This window comes from Triplophysa dalaica, chromosome 4 (genome assembly GCF_015846415.1).
Source record: "Triplophysa dalaica isolate WHDGS20190420 chromosome 4, ASM1584641v1, whole genome shotgun sequence".
Taxonomy (NCBI): domain Eukaryota; kingdom Metazoa; phylum Chordata; class Actinopteri; order Cypriniformes; family Nemacheilidae; genus Triplophysa; species Triplophysa dalaica.
The window spans coordinates 13,093,685-13,110,839 of record NC_079545.1 but is presented as its reverse complement, the minus strand read 5'-3'; the positions used below and the strand labels follow the sequence as shown (position 1 = coordinate 13,110,839).

The following is a 17,155-nucleotide window of genomic DNA, read 5'->3' as shown; positions in this document are numbered from 1 at the left end:
TCCAAAAAAGATCCAAGATCATTGAGATAAAGCCAGGTCCATGCACATGTGCCAGCTGAGCAACTTCCTAGAAATGAACAGGAAAGCAAACAGATATCTTTCCATGTGTATTAGAACAAATTGGGGATAATTATAAGTTAGCTAAATGAATGCCACCCAGTTCGCTGAATCACAGGTTTCAAAGTTCTTGTTAAGGGTTTCATGAGTGAGAACTAAAGAGAATATAGTTTTCAGTTTTCCCATGAATTTTAAAAGAGGAAATCATTTTTCAGAGTTGTCTTGTGTTAATCATGCTTCTACTTTTGGCCATCTTGTTGGTCCCTCAGACATGGACAGTGTTGACACCACACACACTTACTCATATGTCACAGTACACACACATGCTAATTTTACATCGGAACTGTTTTACCACTGTGCATGTGGGCTTTGAAGCTTGAGGAGTTCTGCAGAGGGCAGTGTATTTACAGAAAGATATTTTTAAGTACATCCTTTAAAAATCATTATGAAATGAATTGGCTAAACACAAGCGAGGAGTTCTTCGGTAGTCCCCGCCCCTTACTTCCTGTTTTAATAGGAAATACATGCAAAACAATTCAAGTTTTACTTTAACGTCATTATTAACTTGTATTTCTAGTCTTCCCAAGACCATAAGTCATTTCGAGTCAAGAGCTACACACACCTGAACTGGAAATACAGGCCGTTATTTATTTTGTGTGCGTGTTGAGTTGTTCAATGAGCTCGGTATTTACCCTTTGTACATCACTTGGGTGGATATAAACTGAGTTAGTTTTAAAGGTGAAGCATGTGCTTTATTTGTTCAAATAGCTTTTTCCAAATCTATAATGTGTAGCGACAAGACATCAGCCCTGGGTAGATGGAGATGACTCTTGGGATAACTGTGTTAAAAAAATGTGGTTTAATTGTCTGCAGTTAGACATATTAGATGTGTAGAGGGGAGGCTACATGAATGTATTTCAATGAAAATGATCTCTGTAGTAAAGCATTCGATGTTTGAAATCAGATGTTTGGACAGTCCCTGAAACTGAGACTAAAGTGGCATTTGTGGGTATTACCCAATGTCCATCAGCTGCTGGTCTCCTTATAGCTTTGCTGAGACAAGTAAGCTTAGAGTTACTGTAGGGTTTATCCCAATCTTCCACGAGATGATAAGAGGGTCGTTTTAAGCGCTGGAAGGACATTGGAACATAAGCTTTGCCTTTGGCCTGGACCCACAAATGATATACGTTGAGAATTAATCATAATCGCATATTACTTCTACAACAGCATATGTACTGCGTATCTTGCATTAAGATCTCTAACATGAAGCAAAACCCCGAAAGCCACATCTTATGATGCACTTTCAAAGTCTACCTCAGCAAACTTCCTGATGTGCCACATCAATGTGGTTTTACTAAGAAACTGAGGTATGCAGAGGGAAAGTATGACTCCGAAAGGAGGTCAGCCACAATATTTCTTGTGTGTCACATTCAACTACTGTCGTTTTTTTTCTGGTGGTGTATATTCAAGGGAATCAGTTTTAGCCTTCTTGTCTCAACGTATTGTATTCAACTTGTAGTATCACTTTAAAAGAAGGGTGTTGCTTGGAATTTGAGGCCCTCTGGGGGTTTTAGAGCCCCCCACTCCCCCTTATACGGCCTCCACCCATCATTTATAAACCAGGCTGATTGAATTAGCCCTGGGATGTGTAAAACATCCTACACCATCCTGTTGTCACAAACCTCCACATAGCCTACATCACACTGCAACGTCTCACTTTCGACTGAAACAGGAACTCAGGGAACATCGCCAGAGGTCTATTTACAAAATTCTCGTAAAAAAGCAGAACCCCTATTAGCTCGCATACAGACAGTCTCACCGAGTGATCTTTTAAACAAGCAGTTTCGACGTGGTAGCAAGTTGTGTAATCATTTACTTCATGCCTTCTAATCTTATCGCCTTCTATTTTAAAGAAGTACAGAAAACAGATGGCAAAAGTCCCAAGTGCAATATGACATGTTACCAAAATACCAGAGATTGTGGTTCCGTGTAGTGCCATATGGATAAACACATACAGTATGTGAGTCAAGGAGAGCTGACCATTTTTATAAATAACACAGACTGTAAAAAATAGTCTTTTACGCGCGCATATTCTTTATTTTAAATGTAGACGCGCGGAAATAGGGGGCGACGCGGTCGCGACGCGCTGTTTTTTTCATGAGCGTCGGCGCTGCATAGAGATGAAAAAAATCTCCACTTTTCAGAAAGGCAACTGTTACAACAACCAACTGGCCAATAAAGACAAGATCAATGAAAATGGAGACAAAGATGACCACGGCACAACTAAATCTAGTAGCGGAGTTATCGCAACATATTTTGGGTGCATATAATCCATTTATCCTTTGTTTTTACCTCCTCGACTTAACGGCTATCGTGGCACATGGTTGCTAAGCGGCGACAGGAGAGGGCAAAGTCCAGGCGCTTTGGAAAAAAAGTAAAACGCAGTGCAGATCGCGTCTTTCGCGCTATTTTAGACGGGAATTGTGTATCGGCCTTAAAATGGTGTTCGGGTTAAATAAAATGTTCACACTTGACTTTTTTTAATAGTGAAGCTACTATAAATGTCAAAATAAAGAGCACATGATATAACGAAGGGCTTTGGCATGCATTCGAATCCACTCCCTCAGGTCACAGACACAGAGACATGTTATGCGAAGCAAAATTTTTTAATGCAATATGATTGAGGAGAGCATTTACAATAAAATTAGGTCGTACACGAAGCATATTATCTGAGACAGACAGACATGATACAGAAGACTCTGGAAAACGAGATACACAAATAAATAGTTTTACTTTTAAAACAATTACCCCCCCCCCCCCCCCCCATCCCCTTTCCCCAACAAAAATACTGGGTTGCTTTTGAACTGTACGTCGAACTGCTACACTTATCAAAACGGTTGTTGGACTGCAATTCCCACAAGTCTTTGTGCTCTTAACCAAACAACACAGACCTGCAGTATTACAACAGAACCCGTAAGGCAATGCCTTTGGTCTAAGAGGGGTTGAACTCTTTTGTATCACTATCAAGCGTGTGGCAATTACTTATACTGTAAAGAGCAAAGGCTGGCGAGTTTGCAAATGATTTTGTACGCATCATTTTTTTAGACACTGATCAATTGGGGAAAGAGTTCAGAAGCAAACATGTCCTCCCAAGAGCTTTCACAGCAGAGGGGGGATGATATGTTGCTGAAGGGGGATGGGGACCTTTCGTATCCAGAGTCACTGTATGCATCTGTCAGATACGAAGTCTTCTCGTAGTCATTGAAGGACGAGGCGTCGGATAGGAAGTCGTCGACCCCATTCGGACTCTCATCTGTCGTGGGGATAACCACATCCTCTGGCTCGTCCTTGACGAACACCGTTTGGACCTCCACCTCGATTTCCTCATCGTCTGCGGAGAAGGCAACGCACTCAGGATCCGCCTCGGGTTTGACATCGCAAATGCTCTCCTCACTCGCCACCTCGGCGGGTTTGGTGTAGATGTGGTCAAAGTGGATCAGTTCATTAAGGGCCTCCAGCTTAGCTGGTGCGGGCCCCAAAGGCGCAGGTGGGGAGGCAGGTACTTGTTCTCCTGCACCCCCAGACAGCACAAGCTGCTGATGGCCTTCCTGTGCTTCTGGGATCCCAGTTTTGAGGAACAGCTCTGGGTCAAGGATGTCCAGAATACCAAGCAAGAGATCAGTCTGTAGAAGGAGAAAAAGAAAATTAAGTAAATGATTAAGAAAAATTATGTGGGAACTGTTTATATCTATTTCTAATCATGTTTCGAATTTAGCTTGGATATTGCCTTAAGAAGAATCTACTCCATTATGATATTCACCTCAACATCTGCAGAGTCAGGACTGTGAGGATCCATGGTGAAGTCTTCAGATTTGGTAACTGCTGGGCCTGCACCTGCTGCGGAGGCACACGTAGCCTGAGTACTGCAGACTCAGAAGACCCGGTCACCAAATCCAAATCGCTCACCGTAGAATCCATCACCTCGACCTAAAAAAAACGCGAGAGAGTTAATGGAAAGTGAAAACACCCATAGGCTATTTTTAAAGGGTGTTAACAGTCCGTGAAGTGGTTGAATATTTTCAAAGTGTGACCCTTGATCTTCCTGATTCTCTATTTATCATCATTACAGAGGCTCTTGCATTAGATAAGGAGGTAAATGTTCTCATCAACTAACAGATCTGAGAATTTATACTTGTATTCAATGTGTCTCATATACAGCTGCTTTGTAACAATGAAAATTGTAAAAAGCGCTATATAAATTAAAGTTGAGTTGAGTTGTTGATGGTACAAGCAAACTGGTTTACCTTCTCTTTTGTTTCCAGGGTATCCAAACCCAGTCTCTGTCTCAGCTCTTCATTTTCACTGATAAGATCACTCGTCTTCTCTCGTAACAGTCTGTTCTCAACGTGAAGTTGCTCATTCTATGAGGAAATGAAAAGTCTTTAAAAAAAAATCCTGGACGACAAAAGAGAACTTCGGTTTCATATATCAGATGAAAACAACATTGAAAAGTACCTCAAGCTCCAATTCCAAAACCTGCTGCTCCAACTCTCCCATCTTGGCCTTTTTTCTGTCTCTCGCCGTCTGTGCAGCAACTCTGTTCTTCAGTTTCCTAGAAATAAAAAAATTGGAATACATTTTGTTAAAAAAAATAAAAGTAAAAAGATTCATCTGGGAACAGCTCATCTGTCTTGTTTTAACTTTAATGTTATAGGTTTACACTTTATACAAACCTATTTTATAATATTACATTTAAAATTAATTTAATTTGATCCTTTTTGGCATGTCAGACGGTGAAGGAAAGGAAACAGCGCATGCGCAGTCCGCGCCACAACCCTGCCACGCAAGCAGATGTGGGTATTGACTCAGAGGGGGAGGAACTGACCGGCAAACCCCCACAGATCTTGGCTGAGATTTGAATTCTTCCATATGGAAGGGTCAAACGGGTTTATTGCTTATCCTTTTTGGCTGACGTATTCATAAGTATGTGTATAAAGCACTTTAACGTGTATCACCAAATTAAGAAAAAAGGTTTAACGTAAATGCATAGCTGACAGGATTAAAAAGGCACGTGATATTAAATGCCCAGAGCATTCTCACCTTCGAAGTGCTTTTTCTTCTGGGTTCAGATGTGTGAGTCTCTGCCTCTTACGCAGCGGCGGTCCAGAATTGTTGGAGTCGGAGTCAGAAGAGGGCTGGTTAGGCAACATGACAGATATGGACCGGCTATATCCGCCGTGTGTTGCGCCGGGCGAAGCGCTCTGTTTCCCCGATATGAGGAGGACTTTGTGGGCCCCTCCGGCACCTGCTGTGACTACAACCATATTGCCTGCGCAAAAATCCTTTTTGGTGTATTTTAGGGGTGGGAAAATATCCGAAAATCGTCTTGTTTCGTCCACCCTGTGATCTCTGAAAACTGAAGAAGTGGAAGCGCTTGCGTTCTTTTTCTACAGTCGTGGTACAACGCGATTGGCTGTTGGGCGCGACGACGTCACTGTACGTCAGTTCTTCCTTGGTTAGTTTAGCTGATGTAAGTTTCTAGTTTATATCGAAGCACAAATATCCCCAATTCCTGTTTGTCAACAACTGAGATCATGAAAGAGCAGAAAATTCCTATGTAGGCTAGTTGTATTAAAAGCAAACTCAAGTACTGAAATATACTACAGTGTGTTTACTATTTTTGAAAGCCTATTAAAATATAATATTATTATTTAAATATAACGTTTATTCAAAATTGGATTTACATTTTTTATTGATTTGGAAATTATATAAAATCCTCAAGATCAATCTTGGTTTTAGTCACTTTATTTCCCTGACTGTTTAATTAGCTGTAGCCTATTTACACCCAACAAACATAGTATAAAATAGTGCAACCAAATATTATTATTTATTTTCCAATAGCCTCACTGTTTTGGCTTTAAAATGCACTGCAGTTTATTGCAAGTCTATACATCTCATTGCATCATTTCATTAAGAAACAAGATCAAGTGGTGAAAACCTCATTCAGCTGGGTATTCTGAGCCATTCCATTTGAAGTATGTTACAATAGCTTCAGTTGAAACATGCTCATTGGCAAACATTTACTTGAGTGGAGGCTATCAAGATGTCGGTATGTGTTTTAAAAGAACGGATGAACAAAGGAGAAATTACAAGACGTTTCGTGTCAACCCCTCCGAAGAGAATAGGCAAAATTGGTTTTCCTGTTTGGACAGCGTAAATTTGCATTGAGTCCACGGTTTGTCTGAAAAATACTTTTACATAAAATCTGCATATACCTGTAATTACTTTTGAATTTTGTTGACTTGTGATAAACTCCAAAGAATGATGACCTTATTGTTCAATGTTGTCTGTAAAACCTCTAAATGTGGTTATTATAGGATTTCCATATAATATATATTATGGCTTTATTCTCATTAGAAACGTTCATCATTCCGAACTGATGGAATGGCCTAAAAAGGGTATGATCTGCAGGTGGTCCCTGCATTCATCCTGTAACAGTGGAGGGATTGTGTGTATAAAAGGTGTAGCCCTGGGTTACAATCGTTAAATGTAAAGTCTGTCACCTTAACATCCTTACATCTGTGTGGAGAGCAAACAGCGTCTGTTTACCTTCCACCCTTCTAACTCTTCAATCAACATCGTAAATCTAGATGTATAATTTAGCACTTTTGTTCTTAACATTTTGATGCTTTGCATGAAACCAAATTAAAGTTTGAAATCTTCAAAATTACAAATCAGACAAAATCTGAATTGCAAAATATAGTAAGATATTAAATAATAAAGCAGTGTATACTTTGCCTTTACATTAATGTAAATTATATCCTATAAGAACAAAACTGCTACTTTTTGGTATTGTGTTGTATTTTTTTTATTTTGTTAGGGTGTAACATTTACATTTACATGAGTTGTTTAGCTGATGCTTTTATCCAAAGCGACTTGCATGTATGTAATTTCGAAAGGAAAAAAGGGAAATGAAACCTTAACTTTTGGACACTTCTTGTGCATTAAACCGTTTCCTTGTTAAACCTCTTATAGGGACAGTCCTCTCTAAAGCAGTCTCAGGTTAAGTGCACTACTCAAGAACACAATGGTGATAGAGAAACTGTGATCATCTACTTCTGTAATGAAATGGATGGTTTCTTAATAGAATTAACCCAATAGTAGATCATTAGGACCATCATAGGGTATCAAAGCTCTGTATAACATGTACTTTCCTTCTAACGTGTTTCTAGTCCATCCAGAAAGTACCACAGATAAACCATAGATCACAAATATTCTCGCTATGTCATTTTTCCAAATCTACTACTTTTAACTCCCTGAGCCTGATTTCTCTACTTTGTAAGGATGATTCAGTAGCGCTTTTCATTTGTGCATTCAGTAACATGTTGTGTTTGAGCAGAGTGAGATGTGAAGTAACATGTGGGTTGGCAGATGGACTCGAGGATGATGAAACCAACCACCAATTCCAGTAAACAGTGACAAAGTTGTTGTGACATTTCGCTTACAAAGTTTGCCAATATTTGTTGGGTTAAACTGACCGTAGAAGACATTACAATGCTGTTCCAGTGCTGGCAACATAATTAGCATGAATTAGCATTACAATGTATCCATCAAAGCACTTGTGTGCTCGACTACACTTGCAAGCCTAAAAATAAAACAGTGCTTAACCTCTGAAATTCCCATTATACTATTTCAGTTTCTTTATCTCACTTAATTTACATATGACTGACAGTCCATCTTTCTTACTAAAGTAACATCTGTAAAAATCTAACTGAACATCCCCTATGACATTCATGTCTTTACTTTGCTGGAACAACTATAATGCTATTTAACACTTGACATCAATGAGATTAAATGGAAAACAAATGGAAACTATTGCTGAAATTTCCTGTGGCTCAGATATTCTCCAGAGAACAAGACCCAGGATTCTCTCAATTGTCTCCATTTGAGTTTCAGGAGAGATTTCAACAGTGTTAAAGTCCAACTGGACTTGGACTTTCCAAGTTTGCAACCAAAAGTCAATATTATTAAAGAAACCCAAATCCATTTGTATTCAATTTAAACAATTCCAGATTCTTTTACCTCTACAATCTACATTCATCACACCCCTCTACCTTTTTCTAAGCGATTTTAGGAGAACCATATTAAGTTATTAAATGCACAACGATTGTAAATCATCTCATAGCTGGGCTGTCTTAGCATCAAGTGGGTGTAGAAGGTGGAAGACAGAAACGAATAGTGTAACAGGTATGTAAGGTTAAGTTATCTTAACACACGTTCTTTCGCTTTAACGTTGTCTTGCATGATCACTTGCTACCTAGCAAGACTGCAGAATAAACAGGGAGACTTCAGTTAGGGTGTGGCTTTTTACATATTGTTTTGGGAGTGTTCTATTGTGGGGATAATGGGGCGTTGAAGGTCACACCCATTCACATACACACATCGGGCAGAATCCAGCTGGTTTACTCTCAAGCTTTTTACGGTGTTTACCAAACCCCACATTACACTTCACTGTGTGTACTGTGGACCACCTGTTCCTTTCCCACCCATCGCTGTATGTAGAGAATGCACGCAAACCTGGATTACAGTTTTGTTACAATCATTTTTTCAACAATTTCAGAACCTTGATGTCATGTTTCAAAAATATAGACACAACACTCTAAACAGTCATTACTTTTAACACAGGTTATCGAGTGTTCAAAACCTTGCATGTTGGATTCATATCTTTAAATCAGCCTTTCATTTACAGAATAACTTGTCCAAATAACTAATTTATCATGAAATATCATATGAACATAACTTTAGATCATCCACACACGAGAAATCCATAGTTTCATTGTGTAGTTCTTAGTACAATCAAAAATAGCTATATAAAATAAATATTGGTTTCATTATGATACGTACGTCATGCAATAGAACTAGACAAAAGTAGTAAAGACAAAGGGAAATCATTGAACAAAAATTACGTTTATTACAGTATTGAAACAATCACAAATTATTTTTCCGGAAATGGTATATTTGAAAAAGTTCAAAAGCAAAACTACACAACAGGAAAATGTCATCCAGAGTGCTCTTCACTGCACTTCTATGATTTTATCAAGCATTTCTTGTGGATTTTTTGCCAGATGTTTTCATTAGCTAGACATCTAGGGAAAAATCCATTGACATTGGTCTTCCAAGGCCTTGTATAGCTGTTTTAAAGACACCTGATGCCTTATCAGCACACGGCAATAGTTGGCAAACTTATGGCTTCCACGTTGTTGAAAAGGTCATTATTGTCCAAGCTGTGCTGCCGGATTTCTGTAAGGCGAATATCATCTCTGGTCCAAACCAAATTGACCACAGCCTGCTCTTGTTTGGCAGTCAGAATTTTGCTTCTGCCACCTCTATTTGCTCTAGTCCTTATTCTGCAGGGGGAAAGTCACAGCAAGAACAAATTTACAGTAATCAAATCACATACTGTGGTACACTACAATGCTGCATGCTGTCATTTGACAGTTGAAATATGCTTAATGTTACAGTAAATGCATTCTAGAGAATTACTGGTTCTAATTCCGGAAAGTTCTGATGATTGAGGCCACAGTTGATCTTCTGAGATTTGGCTGAATTGTTGTAGCTGCCTCACTCATTGTCATGCCGTGATTAATGACATAGTCTACAACTATAGCTTTGATATCATTAGAAACCCTTTGCTGTTGCTGCCGATCTCTAGGTCTGTCCTCTTCCACCTTCGCTCCCAGAAGGGGTGCTTGTCCCCTTTCATTTCTTTGACCACCATCTTCCATTTGCCATTACTGGCTCAATGGTTTCAAAATGTGCTTTTTCATCATTGGTTGTGAATTTCGTGACAATAGTTTTAAAAAAGGTTCTGAAATTGGTTACAAAATGATTGAAAAAACTGTAATAATTATTATTATTTTTCTGTGGCTCAGTGGTAAGAGCATAGTGCTAGCAACGCCAAGGTCATGGGTTTGATCAAAGAGATTGTGCATTTTCAGAAACAAATGTATAGTATAATGCAATGTTAAGCCCAAAGTAAGGTCCATACCTCCGCGTCCGCGCGCCGTCCACATGACACAATTTTCGTCATCAGAAGGGTCCAGCTCTCTCATTCTCATTTTTTGCGACCGCGTGGACGGGCTGCGTACAACAGCGAAAAAGTGCACTAGTCCACTAGGGGTCAATACACACGCACCATCGTCTTCTCCTCTTTCTCTTCTTTTCCCCTTCTTTCAAGAACAATAGGCAAAGAAGCATATTTTTTTGATCCTTGCTGGTTGCTGTTCCTTCGGTCTCTGTCGTCTGCAACGGAGTGGCCACTTTCTATCATTGATTTGCAGTGAGCCTGTGAATAATGCAGCTCAGTGCTGCTCACTGATGGTCTGGTGAGGTAGACATACTCATTTGTACTGCGCATGTGTCGAACTCGTCCGTCCGCTTGTATCCGAAATGGAGTATGCGCAGGAAGCTGTTCGCACGCGTTTGTGCACGAGACGGATACAGACGCGGAAAGTGAAGTATAACCGTGCCTTTAGTCCCTTTGGATAAAAATCTCTGCCAAATGCATGAAAAAATGTAAATGTAATGTAAATATTATTGAACTCCATAATATAACACTTCTTTGAAGAAGTAGTTGCCATTACTGTTCTCACCACCACATTTCCTACAACTACAGTGGTTAAAATATGGTAGCTGTAGCAAAACCATGGTTAATGTGTTTACCATGGTTTAATTCTTAGAAGCATGTTTTGTGGTTTATTTGTAGTATTCTTTGTAGTAAATTGACCATGGTTCTTTTTCATAAAGGGTTAGTATGACAGGCCTAGTCAAGGCCTTTTGCCCATAAAAGATACAGATGTGCTAATGTTTTGTATTCAATTATTGCATTCTTGCACATTTTAAGTAACAATTGCGTAACCAGTCGTGAACCCTCTAAAGTAATGCTGTGATGACATTTAACTCTGATCAAACGGTCCAGGATAATGGATGTTTTTTTTCTACTTTATCTGGACAAAAGATTATTAGCATTTGCATGTGTTTTGAATACAGACAATAGATTAATCTCTTAGAGAACTATCTGAAGGTTTTAATGAGACATAATAACTCTAGGTTGGTCTGACTCTGAACTGTTAATGAAAAGTATTTTTTAGTCAACAATCAGCTTTGTCAAAAAATATTTTGCAAAAACTTTTTTATATTTTTTTAATGATCAGACCGCTGTTCACGTTTGTAGCTAAGTTAAAGTACCCAGTCTTTGGCTGTTTTAGAGGATTCAATTATGGTTTGTGGGCGTTGAACAATGGATTTTCATGTTTCTAATAAAAAAAAACGCATTGCATTTCACATATTTCAAGTCTCTTGTTCATCACTGTCCCACTTCTAACAAGACGACTGGATTTTTTCTGGTCTAGAGTCCCTCCTTCCGAAACGCTCTGATTGGTATAGCTAACCAGGTCTGTCGTGATTGGCTTCCGCTTCTCAGGCTGTTGTGATTGGTAGGTGCCCCTCTAACGTGTATTCATAAACTTTGGCTTTTAGCAATAAATAGTTACAATGGCGTCAACTTCCCTTTATCAGTTAAAAACATGCGGATTGATTAAAGTGTGACGGAGATCAATTAGTGCATGAGCAAAGATCAATCTTTGTAAGACCATTTTTCTACTATGGCGAGGGAAATGACATGGTACCGCATGACCTCAGACCGGTTATATTAAATAACACAAATAACAGACGTGTTAGTTTTGCTTTTTTATATTGGACCCGGGTTGGATAATAAAACAACCAGATTGACCAGGAGACAGTTGCAAGCACGACTTCAAAGGATGTTTCATAGAAGTGTTTAAGAGGTAAGCGCACACACACACAATATCAGTGTATGACAAAAAACAGCTTTCACAGCTGATGTTAAAGTCATGGAAGCTGTTATTTGACCATTGGTTCTATTAGAATGTGTGTAGCCGAATTCTTATCACCAGATGTTGAAGTGTGTTGAAAGTGAGCCGTTCTCTGTAGTCCTTGAAAAGCGAATTCTGTTAAAGACAATATCTCGCTTGGCATTGAATTTTGAGCTTTGTCATTTTCCAGGTATTATTTATGCTCTAACAGTAACATTACACACTGACCACCGATTGAAAATAGGACTCTTTAAAAAGTTTGATTCCTATAAAGTTGCTTAAGAAATATGCACCTGCCAAATGCATTCACAATTGTGATTTTCTTTATTTTTATATAAATAAAGTTAGTGTGCTAACTATTGAAAATCATCCTATGCAGATAATTGGATATTATCATCATGAGATAAGGTGTATCTTGTTATGTAAGTTTGTTGTTTGAATTAACCTCAAATTTCATGAGCGGGTCTTGCTTACTGTCAGTGTTCTGTAATTTTGGTGTTGTCAGTATCAGACTGTTGCTGGCAGGATAAGCTGTGCTCTGTTTGTAGAGTGGCTGACAGTGTTGGGTCTTTGTTGTTCAGAGCCATTCAGCCCACCAACCCCCCCCAAACCGATGTCTGCCTGCGAAAACAACAACAATATCGACACTAACTCTCACTTTTACTGCACAGGCTTGGCAAGAGCCTTCTGCTACGGGGGGATGTGAAGGCAGAGTGTCCAATGTTCATTTCAAGTTTTAGATGATTGAGAGATCAAAGAATAAAATGTTCATGGGTGATACATTTCAACAGAAAATTGAGAGTTGGGAAATGTAAAGCTTATCCTACTTTGCAGAAAATATGTTGTGTAGTGTAGCTTTCCTGTAGGTCAGTGGTAAGAGCATGTTGCTAGCAACACCGAGGGCATGGGTTCGATCCAAGGTATTGCCCATGCTTCGAAACAATTGTAGAGTATAATGCAATGTAAGTCGCTTTGGATAAAAGCATCTAGCAAATTTGTAAATGTAGTGCCAGAATGTTATTATGTCTGAGAAAAGTGATAATAGAATTGCCAGTTGTTGTTTTACAACTGTAATGGAAACAAACATTTGCTAACAAATTTGTTTTCGGCAATGATACATTGTCAACATTAAATGGAAATCCTGTAGGCCACAGTTTAGTACTTGTACGCTCAGGATGTCACCATGGTAACGTTTCCGTTTTCATAAAAGGCATTTTTAATGGAGTCATTTGGGAATATATTCTGCTCACTGTTTACCTGCTATGTGGATGTTTTGTCGTGCACTGAGTTGCCCTGAACTTACGGGAAAACATAAGTATGAATAATACATAGTGTTCTCTTGTGTCGATTAGCCACCTTTGCTTTGTTGGCAGTGGGGTGTTTTTTTCCATCTTCTCCCTTGATGCTTCACAGTTAAAAGGTTGAGATTTTCCCCTCTTAAGCAATAGGCTCACAGTTCATACAAAAGCAGATCACAGACCCCGAGGTGAGAGATGCTCCTGGTACACCAATAAATAAATGAAGTTTCACGGTGCCACCACCTCAAGTTCAAAGTTGATTTGTTACATACAAAACCATACATAGTACGAGATGCAGTGAAATCCTTTTGTCGACTGTCCGAATAGAGCAGAAAGAAGATAGGAAAGGAAGGAAGGTTAACTATATATAAACAATATTTAAATATAAATAGTGGAGTGGGGATGTGTCCATGTAATGTGCAGGTGCTGTGCAATATACTGTACATATATGGTATATATCTGAGGTTGTAATGATCACATTTAGAGATCACATCATCTCAAGAAACATTTCCTAATTTTTTTGGATTCTCAGTTTCTGCGTGTGTTTTCCAAATATTTATATAGGCCCACTCCTAAAAACAAGGGTACGCAAAGGGTTGTTTGTCATGAAGTGTGGTTCCAAGAATATTTAACATCCACAGTATCTATGTGTGCAGAAGGGAATTTATAGTGGAAAAAGGATCAAGAGATTATTAAAAGTTAGAAAAACTTTTTCAAGAACCTTTGATTAAAAGGTCAAATTTTTAAGCACACTCAAATTATCTTTACAAGTCATTTCGACTTTTAGTTATAATATTTATATTATAATATTTTAGTTAGAAATATTATTTATTAATAAAATGTTTTACGTTACTTTAGTGATGAAATAAGTTAAGCAATTTCAAATTATTTTCAGGTTAGTAAAATAGTGCATAATATAAGTCAGACAAACAAATAAATTGCAAAGACCACTTTTTTGTAGTCTACTCAATTTTCACATGCGCAGAAAAGTTACTGCCATCTGGCGGAGAAACAAGGAATCACACTTTGTTTATAGAAGCGATTTGGAAAAGGAGGGCACATCAACTGTTGTAGGGCAGTTAACACAACAGTGTAACAAAGTGTATTTTTCACAGCAAAAGTATTGAGGTGAATCAAAAAATGTTAAATAGTGATTGCAACATCGGAAACTTTTTTTTTAAAGAGAATGTAAGAGGATCTAAATGTCTTCATTAATTTACTGTGACTGGTGTCAAAAATGTATTTTGATGTTCACTGCTTGAAAATAGTTTATAAATTATATGGTTAAAATTCTACAACAGTTATGGTTTGATTCCAATGTTTTCTCGTGGCCAAAATAACATGAGATGCATGATTAATAGCTTGTCAAACCAAAACATGAGAAGGAAAAATCCTATTTAAAAAAACGTGGACTTTACATGAACGTTACACTTAAAAATCTATTGTATTAATGGGTCTTATAACCAACACAAGGATAGCTCTGTGTTTGAAGTTTGATTTATTTTGATCTCGTCACTGTTATGTCAAAGTATAATGTCAATGTGCAGACTTTATTCTCTGGAGATGCTGCTCTGAGAAAAAAACAATGAGTTTGAAAATAAAATATGTGCACTGTGAAAAATGTACCAAGTGGTAAATTCACAGAGCCTCACAAGATGGTTTTTAGTTTTCAGTCTATGCTTTGCGCCCTCTGGTGGTGAGTTAGAGCAGGTTTCCTGCTAGACCTGAAACAACGTTTTGCACGTCCATGCATACATGCCAACCCTCCCGATTTTTCCGGGAGACTCCCGAATTTCAAAGCCCCTCCCGAAAATCTCCCGGGCCGAACTTTCTCCCGAATTTCTCCCGATTTCCACCCGGACAACAATATTGCTACATCCGTCACTGGGCGCCGTTTCATATGAGGCGCGGAAGTTGACAAAAGTAAAGCGAATGCCAAGAGAGGGAGACAACGCGCGCGAGGGGAAGTGAAGGCGTGCGAGAGGGAGCGAGTGTGCACGAGAAAGAACGAGTGTGCACGAGGAGCAAATGCGCGTGAGAGGGAGAGTCAAATGAGTGAGAGTGCGCGCGCGCGCAAATTACCAAATTATAGAAACATTACTTTATTGTTTGATAAATTGTTCGAGATAAATCAAATTGTTTAGTTTTTGAGGTTTTATTTATTTTAGTATACGACCAGTGTTGGATAAGTTACTCTGAAAAAGTAATTAATTACTAGTTACTCATTACATATTCAATAGTGTAATTAGATTACTGTCCAAATTACTCTGTCCAAAAAATATTTAGTTACTCATTACAAATTACTTTCTATATCCTACATCAACCTTGATTAGTTAAGTGATTAAAGGATAGACATGAAACGGCTTATTTAATTCATTCAAATAAATAATATTATTAACTGACCACATGTGAGAATTATACATTAAAGCACAGATTTTAAAGTAAGACTTAGAATTTTGATGTCAATTACACTATTGCACACTCATATATTTCACAAAGTATTTAGTTTAATTACATCAAAAGTAACTGTAATTAAATTACAGTTACTAATTACTTAGTAACTAGTTACACCCAACACTGTATACAACAGTGTTCCTCCATTAACCTATGACAATGCTCCATGCTGCGCACATACCCAACCCCCCGTTGAATATCTCCCTAATTCTGAGGTCTCAAGGTTGGCAAGTATGCGTCCATGTATAGTTCAAAACGTTTAGCTCTTTATGATATGATGTTCGGCAGGGCCGAAAATGTATTTCATGAATAAATCTCCACTGACTCATTTGCCAGAAGTTGCTTTTGAGTAACCACCTCCAGCTCTGGATTCACTTCTTGTTGGTCTTACCTCTGTTGCTCAAAATAATTGCTCACCAAGATATAAACACTTTGTCACTATTTAGTCTTTTCTCTGCAAAAAATAAGTTGGATGTGACGTGAGTAACAATGTAAGATGATGAGTTCTCCATTATTCTTATAGTGTGTATTTACTACAGTTTATTCTACTGTATATTTTTATTATACAATATTTCCATTTATGCTTCTAACATGTTTTAATTTCACTTATCCCTAGGAAGGAATAGAAGATTTTAAAATGGTCAACACATGTTTCCATCCAAGCCAGGAAAACCCAAAAGAGCTCCCAGAATTATGAAACGCCTGATGAGCCTAAAGCATGACAATTATCTACATCATCTTTCACATGGCGCTGGAACTGAAACTAAATACATATTAAATGTCCATTATAATAAACTGTTTATTTCTCATTTGCATGTTTCTTGGGGTTAAAGCATCTGCATGAACAAATGTAAATGACGATGAAGATGTAGAAAGGGTCTCTGACCGAATTTCTGATTTAGTTTTGTTGGTATGTCTCTGTCTTTGTCTCCTTTTTAACTTTTTTCCCCTTAGCTTCAACGTTTTCAGGGACTTTTATGTCCACCATAGCATGATCACAGTAAGATCTCACTCTTTTCATCCACACCTTTTCCTCCCTCTGTTTCTTATTGGGTCCCCTCTGAGTTCTCCTCAGAGACTGCAAGGAAATTTAGATCCTTTCAGCCTAAATGTAGAGTAATCTACATTTCAAAGCAATTCGCCCCTATAGGAAAATCCACTCTGAACTGTAGACATGCAATCTCCCTGGAAATCGTATCCACTTACAAGGTGGCAATTCTGTAAGACCTTATTTGTACGTTGTAGTACATTTTGCTTTCGTGCCAGTGACGTAAGGTTTAGGTGAGGGGTTAGGGGAGGGGCTTCAATATTGCGTTTTTCTAATAATCATGCATTTTTCATCACATGAATTCATATTAATTAGTCACCTTGTAAAATAATTAGGAATTCTTTTGAAATCAGTTAGGCCTCTGCATACTTTTGTGTTTTCATAAAATAGATTATTTCAGAGTT

General features: G+C 38.3%; 1 protein-coding gene across 1 annotated transcript; it reads right to left on the bottom strand.

Annotated features, from left to right (window-relative positions):
• Window positions 1-2,704: 2,704 nt before the first annotated feature.
• On the bottom strand, window positions 2,705-5,490 carry xbp1 (X-box binding protein 1). Its single transcript, XM_056747327.1, is given in 6 exon segments — window positions 2,705-3,740; window positions 3,878-3,985; window positions 3,988-4,044; window positions 4,362-4,478; window positions 4,573-4,669; window positions 5,158-5,490. Coding segments are annotated over 6 exon segments (1,185 nt in total). The 5' UTR covers window positions 5,382-5,490; the 3' UTR covers window positions 2,705-3,158.
• Window positions 5,491-17,155: the final 11,665 nt, after the last annotated feature.